At 41.3% G+C, this 21,596-nt stretch overlaps 1 protein-coding gene across 1 annotated transcript; it reads left to right on the top strand.

Moving 5' to 3' along the window:
- Positions 1-14,769: 14,769 nt before the first annotated feature.
- LOC309825347 (non-histone chromosomal protein HMG-14-like) lies at positions 14,770-20,275 on the top strand (the record flags this gene model as incomplete). Its single annotated transcript, XM_082658904.1, has 4 exons — positions 14,770-14,815; positions 15,609-15,669; positions 19,715-20,001; positions 20,157-20,275. The coding sequence occupies 4 exons, from the start codon at positions 14,770-14,772 to the stop codon at positions 20,273-20,275; spliced, it is 513 nt and encodes a 170-aa protein (XP_082515030.1).
- Between the last annotated feature and the right edge of the window lie 1,321 nt (positions 20,276-21,596).

The following is a 21,596-nucleotide window of genomic DNA, read 5'->3' as shown; positions in this document are numbered from 1 at the left end:
CCATATTTCACCAAATCAAATAATAAGATTGGATCAGAGGTTCAAATTTCAGAAGCTAATTGCTCTTGGACTATTTCAGACAGGGAAACAGGCCCCACGCTGTTAGGAGAGGCTCATTCTCCCCTTAGTCAGTGGAATGGAGTCTGGTCTTGATCTACTCTGTGGCCTATTCTGTGTGCTACTCTCTCTTTCAAACCTTCCCCACGCCCATTTTTTAGCCTCCAAATTTGCAAGGTCAGGCAAAGGCCTCACCCTCTTCATCACTCATCACTCACTAAACAGAATGCTTTCTGTCAATTGTCCCTTAAGTCCTGCCTCTAGAAAGGAAAATGTTCCAGCTAAGGGGTATCACCCAAACCAGGATTTTGAGAGATAAGAGGGTATCAACCAGAAAGGACACTGAGATCAGCCAGGACTGTCTCAGGCAAACCAGGGTGTACAGCCTCTGGTCTGGAAATCTAAATGGATCTGTTGATACATAGTAAAGTAACAAAGGAAGGACTATGAAAGGTATACCGACTAGAATGAGAGCTGAATACATAGAACCCTAAAGCCAAGCAGACTAGGAGTTTCAAGGGAGATCTGAGAAAGAGATTACAAGTGAGTGATGATCTTAAACAGCTGTGGCTTATAAGAAACCTGGAGAGGCCAGGAAAGTATGTTACAAAATGCCTTGGTGGATAGAAATGGATTCCTTTTTGATTGATTATTCTCTTGCCTAGGGAGTAAGAAATCCTTGAATTTAGAAGAAGGGGTTCAGTGATGGCTCCCCACCAATGGATATGACCACCCCAAACCTCTGGTGGGACTTTATTCTGAAAAGGGGTCTTTGCAGATGCCAGTAAGTCAAGGATCTCCAGATGAGATCATCCTGGGTTATCTGAGTGGGCCCGAAATCCTGTGACAAGGGTTCTTATAAGAGAAAGGCAGAGGGAGAGGAGGAGAGGGCTATGTGAAGACAGGGGCAGAGACTTGAGTTCTGCAGCTGCAAGTCGGGGAACACCTGGGGCCACCAGAAGCCTGAAGAGACAAAGAAGGATTCTCCCTTAGACCCTTGAATGAGAGTTCAGTCCTGCCATCCCCTTGATTTCAGATTTCTGGCCTCCAGAACAGTGAGAGAATGAGTTTCTGTTGATTTTAAGCCTCCCGATTTGGGGTAATTTGTTACACAACTACAGGAAACTAATATAGGGTGAAAAGGAGACTCTTGGTAAGCAGATCTGAGGCTGGGGAGGGAGGCAATGAATATATGAGTATGAATGGGTGTGAAATTCCAGATAAGTCCAGACAGAGTGGAATCTGAGGGCAGGAGAAAAAAAAATAATAATAAAAGTGGAAATTGTGTACATGGCCAGCTTCTCTTACAGGGTCACAGCCAGGGTGACCCCAGGACAGCTCTCTCACTCTGCTGTTAAATTATCCACCCAGTTTGAAAACAAAATCCAGTTAGAGATTGGGAGGAACCTACTCCCCCCATCTATCCTGTAGGTTCCATAAATACATGCAACTTAGTTCAGGCTCATTACCCATACAGCAAGCCACACAATTCAGTTCTTTTAATCATTTTTCTCATTATTTTTCGTTCTCTATTTTAGCTGTCTCATATTTCTTCACTTCTGTCAACCAGTCCCTTGGTTATACATTTTTCTTGTCATTTGCCTTGGAAAAACAAAACTAAACAGCATAATTAGTATAGTTTGTATGAAAGATGTGACTTTTTAGGGGGGAAGAAGTTGCTCTTAACTGCTGATTCACATTGTAAACATCTTTGACTACTGTGAGTGTACTGGATTTCTGGTCCCCACAGGGCCCTTCATGGGGTCCACAGACTCTGTCCAAAAATGGTGACTCAGGCGTGACTGTAGCAGAGGGACCTGGACATTGGGACGCATGGCTAAGACTAGGGTGGCATGTGGTGGGGACAGATGTCCATTCTCAGCCAGCGCTCCACCAAACTGGGTGTCTACATTGAAAATTTTAAACCCAAGATTTTAAAAAGGAGGGCATTTAATCCTGAAAATAAAATAACAACTCCCTTTGAAATATATTCTCTTTAATCCAGCAGCACTTGATGTTTGCAGATGGTTTTCCTCTGCAAAGCCTAAGGAGAAAAACCTTCCTAAACCTGGTTCTTGAACTTCAACCCCCAGCATCAGAGGATTAAGTTGCTAAATTTGATTCAAATTTTAAATTGAGTTTAGAATTGAGACAGGCGGTATAAGAGGGTGGCTAAAAGCCTGAGCTTCAGGTTAAGCTGAATGTGTGTTTTGAAGTGCAAACGTGTCCTGCTCTGAGACCTGGTCTACATGATAACAGGGCTGTTGTGAGCATCAAAGGAGAAATGTCTGCAAGGACCAGGCACACAGTAACTGCTCATTAAATGTGTTCATTTCAACAGCACTGGGGTGGGCTTACCCCACCATGAAGTGTGGAAGTGAGATCTACCCCTTTTCTCCTTTTGAAGCCATTCATGAATTCTACCATTTAAGCCATTAAGAAAAACCTCAAGGAGGGGTCCCAGCAGCTCCTCCTGGCCTTTCTACCACAGCCCTCACCATCCACTAGGAGGCACTGTGCTCAGCCTCCTCTGCACCAGCCCTGGGCTGACGGTTGGCTGAGATTCCCAAGGGTGGCATGCAGCTTCCAGCCTCTCCAGGACCCATGCAGCCAACCCTATTTGAGTCCTTCCTACCCTGGTGCAGGTCCCTGACCCTCTCAGGGCCCTGAAGAGCCCAGCTTCCAGCTTTAGATTGGGCCCCCTCAACCCTGAGAAACACTTTGAGACAATCCAGTCCCGTGGCATCAGGGGTCTGGACTTCGGAAAATGAAAGCTTCTCAGTTCTTTCCCAGATCCAGGGACACGTAAGGCACTGGGTACAAATCCATTCTAAGAGGGGGAAAACATCACTTTCATCATATTCAGTTGGTTAAAGCGGTTGTAGACTCAGCCCAGAGTCAGATGAGAGGATAACACTCAAAAACCTGGATCCTGAAAGGGATGGTTCTCTGGGGTCATCAAAGTGCAGTCTATCATATCTACTTTGTAGGTTCTATAGTACTTCCAAAACAGTACTCGGTCTCATGTATACTATTCAACTGAACACGTATTTATGAATACTATCAATTTCAAGTCACTCTACTAAGTTTTGTTTTGTTTTGCTTTGTTTACGAAACGGATGCTTGTTTCCGCTTTACTTAGGGGTCTCACAGTTGAACAGACAGAACAAATACACATGTACACAAATTCCAGTGGAAGGCATATTACAAACCCTTGCTATTTAAATAAGTCAAAAAAGAAGAGGATTTCGTAAAAAGAAAGATTATTTTGAGATATAGGATTATGGGAAAGTTTCATGGAAATTGCTGGGAATGTGCTTTAGAAATTGTAAACCACGATTAAAACATTTATTACCATCGTTGTTATAAAATCATAGCCTCTGCAATAACTATATTTAGGAGTTTCTGCTTCCTCAACATCTAGTGGACCAATCTGTTCACTTTGCAAAAGCATACTGGTGAAGAGTTTGGGCTCTAGAGTCAGCCCACCTGGGTTGAAATCCTAGCTGTCTGACGTTGGGCAAGTTACTTAACCTCTTTGCGCCTCAATGGCATGACCTTAGGGTGGAGAGAATATTATCTTTCTCATCAGGTTTTTTGATTGAATGTATTTGAGGTGCCTAGAATGGTGCTTATCACGTAAACAATGCTCGTAAGTGTTGTGTTGTCAGTAATTATGATGGCCTGAATGTTGCCCCTCCCCCAAGATGTGCACCTCCACAGGAATCTGTGAATATGTTATCTCACATGGCAAAAGGGACTTTGCAGAGGTGATTAAGGGCCTTGAGATGGGGGGAGGGTATCCTGGATTATCCAGGTGGGCTGATGTGATGTGATGAGCACAAGGATCCTTATAAGAGGGAGGCAGGGGCTTCCCTGGTGGCGCAGTGGTTGAGAGTCCACCTGCCGAAGCAGGGGACACGGGTTCGTGCCCCGGTCCGGGAAGATCCCACATGCCGTGGAACGGCTGGGCCCGTGAGCCATGGCCACAGAGCCTGCGCGTCCGGAGCCTGTGCTCCGCAAAGGGAGAGGCCACAACAGTGAGAGACCCGCGTACCGCAAAAAAAACAAATAAATAAAAATAAAGTGTTTTTTTTTTTAAAAAGAGGGAGGCAGGAGAATCAGATTTCAGAGAAGGTACGGTGATGATGGAGGCAGATGTCAGAGAGATGCCAAGAGAGTCATTGACCCAGGCGGCCTGTAGAAACTGGAAAAGGCAGGGGACAGATTCTCTCCCAGAGCCTCCGGAAGGAACACATCCCTGCTGACCCATTTTGGACTTCTGACCTCCAGAACTATAAAACAGTAAATCTGTGTTGTTTTCACGAAGTTTGGGGGAATCTGTTACAGCAGCAATAAGAATTAATGCGATGATGATGATCATCATCATCTGAAAGCCAGTGTCTCCTACACACAGTCAAGAGACAGAATGTGACCAATCAGAAAAGTGTATGCTCTCTAACACTAGGGAGAGATATCAGGTAGGGGGCTTGACAAGACTGAATGTAACCAATCAGAATGTGACCAATCAGAAAAGTGTATGCTCTCTAACACTAGGGAGAGATATCAGGTAGGGGGCTTGACAAGACTGAATGTAACCAATCAGAATGTGACCAATCAGAAAAGTGTATGCTCTCTAACACTAGGGAGAGATATCAGGTAGGGGGCTTGACAAGACTGAATGTAACCAATCAGAATGTAACCAATCAGAAAAGTGTATGCTCTCTAACACTAGGGAGAGATATCAGGTAGGGGGCTTGACAAGACTGAATGTAACCAATCAGAATGTAACCAATCAGAAAAGTGTATGCTCTCTAACACTAGGGAGAGATATCAGGTAGGGGGCTTGACAAGACTGAATGTAACCAATCAGAATGTAACCAATCAGAAAAGTGTATGCTCTCTAACACTAGGGAGAGATATCAGGTAGGGGGCTTGACAAGACTGAATGTAACCAATCAGAATGTAACCAATCAGAAAAGTGTATGCTCTCTAACACTAGGGAGAGATATCAGGTAGGGGGCTTGACAAGACTGAATGTAACCAATCAGAATGTAACCAATCAGAAAAGTGTATGCTCTCTAACACTAGGGAGAGATATCAGGTAGGGGGCTTGACAAGACTGAAGTGATTCTGTGCATTTGATTCAGTCAAGCTGTCACAGCTGTGTTTCTTCTTTTTCGATTTTGAAGCCACTAGTTCAAACATCAAAACAATGCTAACTATTTGCATTTATATTTTATGACTTGTTTTTGAAATTTTCATCAATATTTTATCGTGAAGTCACGCATTTTACTTTAACTATATATATACATATATATATATTATTATTTATTTATTTATGTTTGGCTGTGTTGGGTCTTCGTTTCTGTGTGAGGGCTTTCTCTAGTTGCAGCAAGCGGGGGCCACTCTTCATCGCGGTGCGCGGGCCTCTCACTATCGCGGCCTCTCTTGTTGCGGAGCACAGGCTCCAGACGCGCAGGCTCAGTAGTTGTGGCTCACGGGCCTAGTTGCTCCGCGGCATGTGAGATCTTCCCAGACCAGGGCTCGAACCCGTGTCCCCTGCATTGGCAGGCGGATTCTCAACCACTGCGCCACCAGGGAAGCCCCCAATTATATATTTTATAAAGGTTTTCATCATGCTGAAGTATGATTTTCTTATGTATTGGGACCATTTGGGGGTTCTTTTCACCTTTGGGTTACACCTCTCTAAGCATGTTACAGCAGGTAAAGAGAAGTGTTCAACATTCTGCAGTTACTAACAATTCACATCTGCATAGTACTTTACAGTTTACATGGTTCTTTTGTCAACCTCATCTCACTTTACCCTTACAACACTCCTGTGAGAGGAAAACAAGACTTAGGGAGGCGGAGGATGAATTAGGGGACTGGCATAGCTATTAAGTAGTAGAGCCATGTTTCAACACAGGCCTCTTGACTCAGAGATTACTATCCCTCAGATATCTTCAGAGTTTCAGGAAAATTTTCAGAGACTTATCTATTTGGAAAAGAAGGCTTCCCATCTCTCCCTTTCTCTCCCCCACTGCTCGTTTAGTTTGGAAACATCTAAAATGTTCCAGATGTGAAGATACATGCATGACATGCAATACAGATGTCATGGTAAGTCCAAGTTTGAACACTGGTCCATTAAAGCATGTGTATTACCATGGTCAAAAGCAAGACGTTGGAAGCTGAGTGCTAAATATTTGTTAACACTATCAATAGAAGACACATTTTTTAGGGACTTTGAGGGTTGTGGAGTAAGAGAAGGTAATATGACTTCTTGGCTACCAGTCATTCTTTCAGAATCACTCCAAGTTCAATTTCAACCTAGTAAGCCAAAAGTCTAAAATGTTTATTGAAAAACTTGGCTGTGGACTTCCAATATAGTTCCTAGTAAAAAAATCTGAATTCACGTCTTAGCTCTTCAGATTTGGGGGCAAAAGAAGATATTGATTACCAGTAAGAACAACTGTGAGCAATGCTGGAGCTGTTTCGGGAATTTCTGCTGCAATGCTTACTCAGCCCATCACGTTATAGCACCTTTGGAAACAATTGTGCAGGCAGGGATTGAACAATAAAGAAATGCAGAGGAGCCTGAAGGAAGCAGAAAGCCTATCACTAAAAGTAAACAAACCACTAAAAATAAACAAACACACAGACTTGGAGACATTCCCACCAGTAGAATTAGCCTTAAATAATGATGACAGTGAAATCTCACCCCTTCCGTGAAGCTTTTCCTTTGACCTTGACCAAGTATCACCTTCCAATTATGAAGTTCTATAACACCTAAGTTCTAGCACTTTTAGAGCTGAAATGGGAATCCTCGAAAGCATCTGAGGGAAATAATCTAGCCAGCTGGCTGAATACAAAATCAAGATTAATAAAAAATAATAGCTTTACCATAAATTAGCAAAAACCAATTAGAAAACACAATGGGAAAAAAACAAATCCCATTCACAATAGAAACAAAAGATATAATACCTAGCAATAAATCTAACAAGAATGTGCAGGCCCTATGTAAGTAAAACTAAAATGTTACTGAAGGAAATATGGGAGATCTAAATAAATATGGAAGATCTACAGAAATGGAGGGTTATGCTATGTTCCTCCTAGATGGAAATACTGAAAATTTTAAGATGTCGATTCTTCCCAAATGAATCCATAAATTCAATGTAATCTCAATCAAAATTCTACTGAATTTTCACAGAAATTGACAAGCGTGTTTTAAAATTCATAGGGAAGTGAATATGGACAGAATTAACTAAGGCCTTTAAAAAAAAATAAACAGAGGCATTACTCTAACAGATTGCAAAACATCCCATAAATCTATAGCTGTTAAAAGTGTGATTTTAGCATAGAAATGTGTTTTAAAAATCAGTGGGAAAATTTAGTGGGACGGGATGGTTTAAAAGTATAGAAAGAGAATCATGTGTCTATGGGAATTTAGTACCTGATAAATGCAGTATTTAAAATTAATGAGTATAAGTTACGGATGCATTCTGCAACAAGTAACAGACACCTGAAAAATAGTGGCTTCATCAAACAGGGATTTATTTTCTTCACATAAGAAGTAGAGGCTCTGAAGATCCATGTTCCCTTCAGCTTTTTATTCCAACCTCCTAACCACATGTTCTTACCTTCATGTTCATTGCCTCCTAGGCAACCAGCTGCCCATCCTTCAGTCTCATGTCCCCATTTTAAGCAGGAGTAAAAAAATAAAATCAAAGAAACAAGGAATAACGAATGTTTCTTGAAAGCAGGACTTCTCCAGAAGTCCCAGTAGGCTTCTGCCTCCATCTCGTTGGTGAGAACTCTTGTCATGCCATCACAACACGAGTTATAGTCATCTTAAAATTCTTTTATCTTTGAACTTGTGTGTTGTAAGTGAAGTCCAATGGGACAATGGAGCATGTGCATGAACCCAGGAGGTACGTGCAATATGCATGCTCACTGGTCTGGTTGCCCCGCTCATGTATAGCATTCATGATGAAAAAGGAGCAAAGAATTCTAGTGGATACATGGAAATTCAGTGAGACTCAAAGCGAATACAAAATAAGCACACTGTATCTGTAACTGAGGGAGTGGGGGCTGTGACAGCCCGAAGAGGCATGTTTTTCATTCAAACCAGAACTTGCTTCAAGCACAGAAGAAAGTTCCTTGTCCTTTCTGTTGTTCCTTACTAATCAGTAAGTTTAAGGTAGAGAGCGTTGTTGGAATGTGCATGTATCAAAAAGTGACATTTAAAAAGCTGAATTAGTTTTGTACAGTGTCCTCACCATTCTAGTAAGAATAAAATACATATATGCATGTACAAGCCATGATATATTGATACAAATTGTACAATTTCAGGGATTGTGCAAAACAGTTATGCACAGGGCTGTGAACATGTCAGGACGGTTCACATGATTAGAAAAGACCTGAGAATACCCTGAGCTCTCACCTTTGGATAATGAAATCTCTGGTGGATTACTAGGGACCACCAAAGCTAACCAAGCAGAGAGTTCAGTGGTCACACATGACAAAGAATACAGGCTCTACAGAATTGTTCAGAAAATTTACTAAGTAAACAACAATTACAAAAAACAGCAATAATAACAAACTCTGGAAATGGGGCAGACTCTGAATTCTAGAATTGGCACATTGTATTATTTTAAACGTCCAGTTTTCAACAACAACAAAAAATATAAGACATGCAAATATACAAGAAAGTATAAACCATACACAGAGGGAGGAAAAAGCAATCAATAGAAACTGTCCTTGAGGAAGCCCAGACATTGGACTCACTAGTCAAAGACTTTAAATCAACTGTTTAAAATATGTTAGGGGATTCCCTGGTGGCGCAGCGGTTGAGAGTCCGCCTGCCGATGCAGGGGACGCGGGTTCATGCCCCGGTCTGGGAAGATCCCACATGCCGCGGAGCGGCTAGGCCTGTGAGCCATGGCCGCTGAGCCTGCGCGTCCGGAGCCTGTGCTCCGCAGCGGGAGAGGCCACAGCAGTGAGAGGCCCGCGTACCGCAAAAAAAAAAAAAACAAAAACAAAACAATAAAATATGTTAAAAGACAAACAAACAAACAAACAAAATACTTAAAGAAAGCCATGTTTAAAGAGCCAAAGGGGAGTATGAGATTAATGTTTCATCAAATAGAGGTTATTGTAAAGAAACAGAAATAACAAGAAAAGAACCAAATAGAAATACTGAAGTTGAGAAGTACAATAACTGAAATTTTAAAATTCACTACAGGGGTTAAACAACAGATTAGATCAGGCAAAAGAAAGAATCAGTGAACTTGATCATGTTAATTAAGATGATCTAGTCTGAGGAATAGAAGGGTAAAAGAATTAAAAAAGAAAAAGAACAGAGTCTGAGATATGTCAACCATAACATCATATGCACAGTGAGAGTTCCAGAAGGAGAGGAGACAGAGAAAAGAGCAGAAAGAATATTTGAATAAATAATGGTTGAAAGTTTCTCAAATTTGATGAAAAACATTAATCTACATATCCAAGAACTCCACTGAACTCCAAGTAGTATAAACTCAGAGATTCATGCCGGGATACATCATACTCAAACTCTCTAATACAAAAGGCAAGGAGAGAATCTTGAAAGCAGCAAGAGAGTAGCAACTCATTACATACCAAAAAAAAAAAAAAAAAGGCTTCAATAAGTTTAGCAGCCAATTTTTCTTCAGAAACCATGGAGGCCGGAAAGCAGTGCTGAAAGCAGTTTCTTTCAAAGTGCTGAAAGAAAAAGGTGTAAATCAAGAAATCTGTGTACTGCAAAACTATCCTTTGAAGAAGAAATTGACAAACAAGCACTGAGACAGTATTCATGTATTTTTTGTTTATAACACTTTTTTTCTCCTAACTTTAAAGACGGAAAATAATAATTATAAATATGTGTTGAAGGGTACACAGTGCAAATTTTTATAATAATAACAACACAAAGAAGTTATATAGGAACAATGTTTTGTATACTATTAAAATTAAGTTGGTTTTAATTTGAACTGGACTGTTTTAAATTAAGATGTTAATTGTAATTCCCAGGACAACTACCAAGAAAATAATTCAAAAATATATAGTAAAAGAATTAACAAGAGAATTAAAATGCTACACAAGAAAATAGTTATTTAACACAAAAGAAGGCAGTAAACGAGTAATACAGGAGCAAGAAGACATAAGATATGTAGGAAACAAATGGTAAAATGGCAGATGTAAATCCTACCTTTATTAGTCTGCTCAGGCTGCCGTAAGAAAATACCACAGACTAGGTAGCTTAAACAACAGATACTTGTTTTCTCACAGGTTTGGAAACTGCTAGCAGGGTTGGTTCTGGTGAACACTTTCTTCCTAGCTTGCAGATGGTCACCTTCTCACTGTGTCATCACATGGGCTTTTCTCTGTGAACACGCAGAGAGAAAGACCTCTGGTGTCTCTTCCTGTCTTAGAAGGATATAAGTCCAACTGGATTAGGACCCCACTTTTATGACCTCAATTAACCTTAACTACCTCTTTTAAGGTCCTTTCTCCAAATATAGTCACATTGGGGGTTTGGGCTTCCACACATGAATTTTAGGGGGCACAGCCAATAAAACTATCTCAGTAATTACAGTAAATGTAAAAGGAATAAACACCCCAATTAAAGTAAATGATTGGCAGAATGAGTTAAAAAAATTTGACTCAACTACATACTGTCTACAAAAGACATACTTTAGATTCAAAGTCACAGATAGATTGAAAGTAAAAATAACAGAAAAATATGCACCTTAAAACAATGATCAAAAGAGAGCTGAAGTGGCTGAAGATAAAACAGACTTGAAGAAAAAATTGTTGCAAGAGATGAAGGACATTTTATAATGATAAAAGGGTCAAGAAAATATAGGCTATATGTGCATCATACAGAGGTATTATATATTACATATATTATACACCTATATATAATATATAATGTGTATATATTATATGGTATAATATAGATGTATAATATATATTGTATAAATATATATATTATATATTGCATATATATACACCTAACAAGAGAGCACCCAAAATACATTATATATTATATACTTTATCATCTATATTATATTGTATAATATATATATTATATATTAAATATAGATGTATAATATATATTGTATAAATGAATATATATTTTATAATATACATATAGTGTGTGTGTATATATATATATATATATAAAACAACAGAGCACCCAAAATACATGAAGCAAAAACTGGCAGAATTAAAGGGAGAAATAGACAATACAACAACAATAATGGGAGATTTCAATATACAACTTCCAATGATGGGTAGAACAACTAGCCAAAAGATTAACAAGGAAATAGACTTGAATAACTCGATAAAACAACTAGATATAACAGACATCTATAGAAAACTCCATTCAATAATGACAGAATACATATTCTTCTCAATTGTACATGGAATATTCTCCAGGACAAACCATATGTTAGGTCATAAAAAAGTCACAAAACATTTAAAAGGATTGAAATAATACAAAGCATGTGTTTCCCAATCACAATGGAATGAAGTTAGAAATCAATAACAAGGAAATTTGGGAAATTCACAAAAATGCAGAAATTAAGCAACACACTCTCAATAACCAATGTGTCCAAGAATAAAACCACAAGGGAGATCAAAAAATACTTTGAGATGAGTGAAAATGAAAACAAACTTACCAAAATTTATGGGGTGCAGCTAAAGCAGTGGAGAACTTTTGCCCTATCTGCTTTGTTTGAAATTCATAAGAATGCACTCAAATGCAGTAATACAATTTTTAAAAGTTTGTAATTGTCAAAAGTTTGGCAATTCCTCATTTAACAGTTGGAGACCCAGTGGTCCAGAAAGGTTGAAAAATTTTCCCACAGTCACAGTGCTCGTCAGTGGAGACTCAGTAGAACCCAGGGACCCCAAGTTCCTGCATTATTTGTGGATCCATCACACATCCCTTCCTTCTCCATCATACGTCTGTATTACACCACTAATATTCAAATCATTCTTTCTTTGCTGTCACAGGCTACAATTCATTGTGCATTTACTTTAATCCACTAGACTATTAGTTCATCCAATATGAAGACTTCCTTGTGTTTCTCTGGGTGCATTTGCATGGCACTTTGAATAGTGATTATGAAAGCATACTTCGGGCACCCATTATATTGCAGACACTGGGCTAGGCAGTAGAGATAAAAGGTGAACAAGACACAGTCCCTTCCACTGAGGAGGTCAGTCACAGTCTAGTACGTGCTCAATAAATTCTTTGCTGATAAAGTAAATGGATTATGAAGCCTCCAAATAGACCATCCTGCTTACTTAATAGCACTTTCTACGTTTACTGAAATACTTTAAAACATCACATAAAAAGCTCAGAATGAAGAGCTAATCAGACACTTACTTCTCCAACAGTGTATTAAAACCACTAGTGAGCATCCCAAACTCACATTTTTCAGACCAAAAAGATCTAAACTAAGGTCTAAGTAAAGCTTTTCCCATCCAGATAGGTGATTTGTGCCGATAAATGCAGTCATATGCTTCCAAGCAGTAGGTCCTTGGGGATATTTCCTGCACTTTGAAAAATAAACTTAAGGGAGATTTCTTTTTAAATTATTGACAGCAACAATATAAAATGCATCCCTAGTTTAGAAAGTAAATTCAATTGCGGATGCAAAGTTAACATACTCACACAGAGAAAGAAACCTGAAAGAAATGGGTTGCATTACAGACTGGATTGGTCAGGTCTAGGTCTTTCTAAAGAGCAGTAGTTTCCTGGGCCTTTCCTAGCTCTGTTACCACCAGACACACACAACTGCTGTAGAAGGGATAGTGCCAAGGCTCTGAGGAGCTGGGCAATACTGGTTTTTATTCTCTGTGGGCTCTGAGTGTCAGGCTGCTGCAAAATGTAGCTCTGGGAAGACCCTGCACGTTTGTTTTCAGAGGTCACCGCTGCCTCTTGATGCTTGCTGGAGCTTTTCCCTAAACAAACAAACAAAAAAGCTCTGTTACTGACCAGTTCAGTTACAAAGGATAAAGGCTGGAAAGTGTAGAAAAGAGTTCATGGGTAACAGGAGGTTTCAAAAATGGGACCCAGAATTGGAGTCATGGTGACCTAGAACCTAAAGAAGCATTTTCATAACTTCTAAATGGATGGCCCAAGTCACTGAATTCAGATTTTTAAAAATCTTAACTTAGTACTTATTAGTATTTAGTGACTATTTTAGTCAGGGCTGGCTAGGTTATGCTACAGCAAAACAAACAAACAAACAAAACAAACAAAAACTCCACATATCTTCGTGGGTGTTAATAAAGTTTTATTTCTGGTTCTTGTAATATGTCTATCACACGCTGGCAGAAGCCTCTGCCCATTGTAGACACTCAGAATTCTAGGCTACTGGAGCTGCCACCATCTCAAACACTGCTGGTCACCATGTGAGAGGAAAGAGAGATCTGGAGGGTCTTTTTCTGGCAATTACATGACCTTGCCCAAAGCGACACACATCCCTCCACTGACAACACAGTCGACAGAACTAGTCACGTGACCCCACCCAACCTCAAGGGGGCAGGAAGTGCAAGCCTACTGCTGCACCCAAAGTCAGAGAGCCAGAAATATTTGGAGAACAGCAATGACCTTCACAGGTATAAGAGCGATCATCAAAGCAAAACAGAAATTCCAGCATTCCAGTTAGTAAACCTCTGCCTATGTACCATCAACCCTTCATCAAAAGCATTTCAGCTCCTACTAGGGGCCAGGCTCTGCATTACTGTATTCCAAACATCTGCCCCATTATTTTGTGATCAGCCCTATCCTGTTCAGCCCATCATTTATGTACGAGCAGGCAATTTGGACTCATACCTTCTACGTCTCCATTGATTGCAGAACCTACCGTGTGGATAAGCTGTGACTAAATAATCAGTTCAACTGAAAATTGCAGGTGGAGTCATTTCAAAACAGGTTCTGCTGCAGTAGAATATGGGGTTTAATATGATTTGGAGTTTGATATCTGTAAAGACAGGGTTGCAAACTCAACTGCCCACGGGGGACAGACAGGTAACGTAACATAAAGGCACGGAGAGGTTGGGTTCTTATGGGAAATTTTGGTTTGGGATTTTGGTCCCCCCCAAATCTATTTTTTAAAATTACACTCTATGAAGCAAATAAAGCATATTATAAGCAAAATTTCACCTGCAGGCTACCAATTTTCACTCTCTGCTGAAAAGGTTTGGGTTATTAATATGTGTCCCATGAGGCTGATTATTTCCTGTTAGGTGCCACTTCGTGTTAGGCACGTAGGCTCACACTTTAGGTGCCTGACACTGGGTTAATGATGGAAGGGGCATCTGAAGTCACAGGCTGTGAGTGAGGATGCAGTGTTACGGTTGAATTATTGAAAGAAAGGGTCAGAGAGGGCATGAGGTTTACCTTGATGAACTAAGAATCCTTCTATAGAAAGATCACTCTGACAAATTGAAAGGACGCATTTTAATAACAGCCAACATTTCCTTTCAAACACAGAGAGTACTGAAATACATATTCAAATAAACAGTTACAGTTAACGTTTGGCTGTCACTAAATTTCATCATTACTAACTTGTATTGTGATAAATTTTTATCTCATCCAATGCACGTCCTCAAGTTTTCCCCTCAGCTCCAAGCTCCTCCTCAGAGTATATGTACAGGATTGTTTAGTGATTTCAGAACATGGAATATGGAGCCACCTTCACCTTCATCAGCTTCATCACCTTAGGTAAGTGGCTGAACTTCTCTGTGCCTCAATTTCTTATCAGAAAAATGGGGATAATAATAGCACCTTCCTTTCTTAAATTAGTTTCTTAGCACTTTCTTATTAACTATAAGAAACTTCTGTGTTGTCACTCTTTACTAGAAAGAAAATAATTTTTTTGTTTTCCAACAAACTCTGTCCTTGACATCTATTCTTTGAGTGTTTTTCAAAGTTTTTGAAAATAAAGGAATGTCTGTATAGTTTCAGTAAAATCTTAGCACAATAGTCCTTCTTTAGTTTAGTTTCATTACCATTTCAGAACCTGGCTCTGGTCAGTACTTCTCAGAAAGCCCAAACCTTGCCTCCCTTTAGATAGCTGGTGACTCCTATCTCACACCCCATCCCTCTGCAGACACTTTCAAATGCACTTGAACACCATAGACCAATCACATAGCAAAGTTAACAATAATTTCTTCACAGGGGACTCCTGAGGGGATCTGTGGTGCTTGGATAATCTGCAGTCATGGCAACAGCAGATGAAGTGTTTGGGTCATTGGAATGCTTTGAACTCACTCTTCCTGTGGCACAGACTACTAATTGCTTCTCGATAGAGTTTTTCCTCTTCCTTTTTAGAAAATTTTAGCTGAGTACATTGCTATCCCACTGAAACATTTCTCTTACAGCTTAATGTTGCCATATGAAAGTGTTAGCCAAAGAGATGTAAGGAGGAATGCTGTGAGCCTTCCAGGAATTCTTCTTAAAGAGAAAGTACCAATCTTTTCTTCAAACTTTGTCATGACACCTTGAATGTGAATAGAATGGCTGGAGCTCCAGCAGCTACTTCAGACCATGAGGTTTAAGACAGCAATTCTCAAAGTGTAGACTGAGGACACATAGGGTCCCCTAAGTCCTTATTTGGGAGGCCCAAAAGTTTCAAGTCCCTTTTCCAATCACATATCTATGTGAAGCCTAGAATTTTCTTCATAGACTTCAACCAAAGCAATTCATTGCAACAGATTGCATGCAGTAACAGGTGTTTGATTCAAGCTGTTTTCTATTAAGCCAGCTAGGGATTTACAAACATGTAAAACAATTATTCTTCTCAATAATTTTGTTTTGTCTTAGAAAATAGCATTAATTTTCAGAAATCTGTGTTATTAATGTTTACATTCAATGGGTTTACTAGTATTTTAAAATAAAATAAATTTGTAAAAAATGTCTCAGTTTTAATTTCTAACATGGTAACCCACATTAAAAAAGTTCTTGGGGCTTCCCTGGTAGCACAGTGGTTGAGAGTCCACCTGCTGATGCAGGGGACACGGGTTCGTGCCCCGGTCCAGGAAGATCCCAGATGCCGCGGAGCGGCTGGGCCCGTGAGCCATGGCCGCTGAGCCTGCGCGTCTGGAGCCTGTGCTCCGCAACGGGAGAGGCCACAACAGTGAGAGGCCCGCGTACTGCAAAAAAAAATAAATGAATAAATAAAAAGTTCTTGGGGGGGGGGCTCAATAATTTTTAAGGGTGTTAATGGTATAAAGGGTGCCTGAAACTTGAAAACTAAAACTGGTCTAGTCCCACATTCCAGGAATGGCAGAGAAATGAGGTACAAAGAGCTTGAGTTAGTGTCAACTTCCTTTCAGGTGAACAAAAATTAAACTTCTATTGTGTGTAAGGCACCATCATTGGAAGTATTTCTGTTATATACAGGTAAATTAATTTTTAACAGATACATTCATACCTTCTGTTATTTCAGTTGAGACTGTGGCTAAGAACACAACAAAGCAATTAAAAACTCAAGGTGTTGGGCTTCCCTGGTGGCGCAGTGGTTGAGAGTCCACCTGCTGATGCAGGGGACACGGGTTCGTGCCCCAGTCCGGGAAGATCCCACATGCCGCGGAGCGGCTGGGCCCGTGAGCCATGGCCGCTGAACCTGCGCATCCAGAGCCTGTGCTCCGCAACGGTGAGAGGCCCGCGTACTGCAGAAAAAAAAAAAAAACTCAAGGTGTTTTATGAAACACCCTTGGTTGAGAGCGCTATTTAAACAAGACAGTGTGAAGCGTGCATTCCTGGCCTTTTTTATACCTGGAATGTCACAGATGTCTAACTGCAGATTTTGCTGAAGTTCTGCATCCAGTTAGTCCTTCCTGTCATCAAACCTAATTTTAAGGGAACAGAACTGGCTCCAGTATCCTGGTACTGGGGTAGCCAGGTGTGTCTGAAGATCAGGATCACTCACAGGTCTGCCCCAGTGCCCCTGGCAGAGGGCCAAGTAGGGTGCAGCAGAGGCCGTGCCGCTGCGCAAGCTGCCCCCAGTCTCCAAGGCACCCCCTCTGTGTTTCCTGCCTTCACAAAAGATGAGAAGGAAACCCAGCAGCTGGTCACTGCCAGGAAGTAACAGACACAAATTCTAGGGCCGTGGGAAAGGGAGACAGGGAGGCCAGGGGAGGCCCTTCCATCTGAGCACAAGCCTAAGGAGCATTTGGGAAGAAGAAAAGCAGAAGCTTCCTGTGATGTGAAACCCACTTTCTATACCAAAAGGAAGAGCCTCTGGTCTGCCGTATAAAGTGCATATAATTCCCCTTTGTAACAGAAGATACAGCAGGTGGGCTGCACTTCCTGCAATTCACAGGGCTGAAACACATCATTTCTAAAATTCAGTTCGCGGCTAGAATTTAAACCTGGTTTGTGTTGAACACTTGAATAAAGGTGAAGCAGGATTTTCTCCACATATTTGCAATACATTTTAAGTCATAACTCTCTTGAGAATAATATGGCAAATGTGCTCTGTTTTAAGGCCCACCAATCTCTGCATTGTTCTCCAGTCTAGACTTTCTTCCCTTTCTTTACATTGCTGTGAATCTCTATCTGATCTGCCCACCACTATACCTCCAGCACCTATAATAATACTGCAGGGCTGAAAATGCTCTTATGCTCAGTTTGTCATCAGCAAAAGGAGTCATTATGCTTCTACAAGAGACATCTTGGGAGGACCTTCAGTATATCTAACGGCCATAAGCAAATTATTTGGAAAAGATTATTTAAACTGTACACTGGCAGGAATTAAATATTCAAGTGTAATCATTTAATTGATTAAGGGATTTTTTTTCCAGATGATGTAGTAACTAAAAAATCAAATTGGTGCAAATGTACTTTTAAGAATATATTTAAATGATTGATTTCCTGTACAGCTCCCCCATTAAGAAGCTGTTTTGTTCCTACTGAAATGGAACCACCACTTAAGGGCTGTGAAATCATGGAGGTTTCTGTGAAGAACTCAGCCAGAGAGACCTGTCCTTGTCCAAGCCGGATGCACCTCACCAGCCTGTGCAGAGCCCAAAACTACACGGGGGGGAGCATTTCTTATTCTTCTCCGGCTTCTGAGCTGACTCTCAGATGGTGATGTCTATTTTGTTGGGTTGTATAAATTGCTAGCCACGCATCCCCCCCAGAAGGCCCCCTGGAGTGCCAAATTTGTGCACGTGCGCACGCGCGCGCGCGCGCGCGCGCGCGCGCGTGTGTGTGTGTGTGTATGCATGTGTGTCCAAGTTTTCCTGTGTTGTGCTGTATTGTATAGTAGATTGGAGAAGCAGGACTCCTAGGTTTAATAGGAGTGAGTCATGCCTCAGTCATGCCCTTTGGAAAGAACTTTAAAATAAGTGCCAGTGGGCTCTCCGGATTGTTAAATGAGGGATTGAAAGGTCATAGTAATAATGTTGGCAAACCGAAAGAAAACGCACATGTTATCTCATAAATGAAGAAACAGAGGCCTGGAGAGGTTCCATGACCTGCCCAAAGCCACACAACTAGTTAGGGGTAATAGACCCAACCTACAGCCTAATTCTCGTGGCTCTTAATTAGTGCTCATTTCCTATACCACACCACCAAAGGTAGCCTGTAAACAAAGCAAACCTGTGAAGGCATTAGGAATACACTTTCTGTATCCTTATAGCATTTACCACCATTTATTAAAATTATTTGTTGACGTGTTTCCTCCAGTAAATTATGAGCTCCTTAAAATAAAAAAATATGTATTTATTTATTTGCTTCCCCTGTGCCTAGACCCAGTGCCTTACACATAGTGGGCACTAAATACCTTTGGGAGAAAATTCATATTTATTTTGAATTTGTCCTGACCATTCTTACAGGAAGCTACGAAGTGGCCATAGTGGGAAGATAGATCAGTTAGGGTCCAGCCAAGGAAACAGAAACTACTCCCCATCTTTATAGGGCATATACAGTATAGGAAATTAGCTACACAGCATGGAAGAACTGGGAAGACAAACAGGGGACGGTGAGGTAATGATCAGAGATTATTAATGGAGGGAACTTGGGAGGAAGTGGTGCTGAAAGAAGTGTTTAATGGGAACTAGCATCATGGAGGGAATGGTTGTGCTGTAGGATCTGGGGTCTTTGTGGAGATGGACCCAAAGCTGGAGGCCCCAGAGACAGAGGAGAAATACCCATGTCCCCTCCTACCACCACTGTCTCGTCAGTAAATGGAGAAGGAAAGAGGACATGGTCCCTGGGAGCCTGACCCACTCCTCTGGTGTGCTCGGTGCGTCACTTCCACTAACACATGGAGGTCCTTCAAGGTGATCCACTTCCCTTCGTGCTGATTCACTACGCACCAAGTAGCCCTCAAACCTGAAGCCTAATTCTATTTGCCATGTTGTTATTTCAACCAAAGTGTGAAAAACTTTTTTTAAAAAAAATAACTGGTCAACTGATCCACAAGTAGAGGGGGGAAAAAAATCAGTGAAAACAACTAAAATTTGTTAGTTTAGGGGTTTCTCTTGCTTTTTTTGTAAATTATGAATGAAGGGCCTAGAAGATATGCAGATGGCCAACAAACATATGAAAGGATGCTCAACATCACTAATCATTAGAGAAACGCAAATCAAAACTACGGTGAGGGGCGGGTCCCAGGGGCTCGGGCAGCCGGAGGTGCGGCAGCGGCCAGGCAGCCCAGCTTTGCGAAGGCTCTCGGTGCGCCGCGGCCCGCAGGCACCGGACACGCGCCTGCCCCGCCGGCCCGTTGCCCAAGAGGAAGGTCAGCTCCGCCGAGGGGGCTGCGAAGGAGGAGCGCAAGAGGAGATCGGCGAGGGTGTCAGCTACACCGGCTCCTGCAAAAGTGGAAACGAAGCCAAAAAAGGCGGCAGGAAAGGATAAATCTTCAGACAAAAAAGTGCAAACTGGGCTTCCCTGGTGGCGCAGTGGTTGAGAATCCGCCTGCCGATGCAGGGGACACGGGTTTGTGCCCCGGTCCGGGAGGATCCCACATGCCGCGGAGCGGCTGGGCCCGTGAGCCATGGCTGCTGAGCCTGCGCGTCCAGAGCCTGTGCTCCGCAACGGGAGAGGCCACAATAAGGGAAAAGGGGAGCAAAGGGAAAACAAGCTGAAGTGGCTAACCAAGAGAATGGAGAAACTAAAAACAAGGAGAGCCCAGCTTCTGATGAAGCAGGAGAAAAAGAAGCCAAGTCTGATTAATATCACACACCTGGTCCTATCAGTGGCCCCAGTCTCCCTTCTTGTACAATCCAGAGGAATATTTTTATCAACTCTTTTGTAAATGCAAGTTTTTTAGTAGCTCTAGAAATATTTTTTCAAAGGAGGGAATCCCAACTCATCCCATTTTTTAAGTGTAAATGCTTTTTTTTAAGAGATGAAATCATTTGCTGGTTGTTTGTTTTTTTGGTAAAACCAGAAAATAGTGGGATATTGAATATGGGAGGTTTTGATTGTCTTGGGTGTCAGCTTAACATTCCACAGATGGAGGGTAGCTTTTATATCTTATAATACAAAGCATACTAAGTGGCAGTTTGGAGTCCGTTGTGCATTTAATGTTTTAAACACTTTAAATTACTTCTCTTCCCATGTTGTTTTTGGTAGAATTGTTTCCTAAAGCAAACCACTCACCCCTTGATCTTGGCTCTCCCGGGCAGAATTTTGTGCACTCTGGAACATATTTGGTCGTGGTTGTCCAGTTCTTCTAGAAACTGTCAGTGTGCTATGAACGATTGACAATTTGAGTATGTAGTGTATATGATATTAAATTGTGAATTAGTGGGACTTAACGATGTAACAGCATATCAATATTTGAAGATATTGGTACTTGATATCCTATGAAGAAAAATTTGCCTCCAAATTTTAAGCTGGAAAGTCACTGGAATAACTGTTCAGAAAAGAATCACAACTACATAATTTTTTAGATTTTTGGTACGTATGTTGAGAACTGTGTACAAATTGAAATGTCTGTGTACTGGTCCTCAAAACAACCAATAAAATCTCAACTATGAAAGAAAACAAAAAAAAAACTACAATGAAGTATCACCTCACACCGGTTAGAATGGCCATCATCAAAAATCTACAGACAGGGCTTCCCTGGTGGCGCAGTGGTTGAGAATCCGTTTGCCAATGCAGGGGACACGGGTTCGAGCCCTGGTCTGGGAGGATCCCACATGCCGCGGAGCAACTAGGCCCGTGAGCCACAACTACTGAGCCTGCACGTCTGGAGCCTGTGCTCCGCAACAAGAGAGGCCGCGATAGTGAGAGGCCCACGCACCGCGATGAAGAGTGGCCCCCGCTTGCCACAACTAGAGAAAGCCCTCACACAGAAACGAAAACCCAACACAGCAAAAATAAATTAATTAATTAATAAACTCCTACCCTCAACATCTTCTTAAAAAAAGAAAAAAGTCTACAGACAATAAATGCTGGAGAGGGTGTGGAGAAAAGGGAAACCCTCTTGCACTGTTGGTGGGAATGTAAATTGATACAGCCACTATGGAGAACAGTATGGAAGTTCCTT

This window comes from Grampus griseus, assembly GCF_964374135.1.
Source record: "Grampus griseus genome assembly, chromosome: 7".
Taxonomy (NCBI): domain Eukaryota; kingdom Metazoa; phylum Chordata; class Mammalia; order Artiodactyla; family Delphinidae; genus Grampus; species Grampus griseus.
The sequence above is the reverse complement of the archived record's forward strand: the minus strand, read 5'-3'. Positions and strand labels throughout refer to the sequence as shown.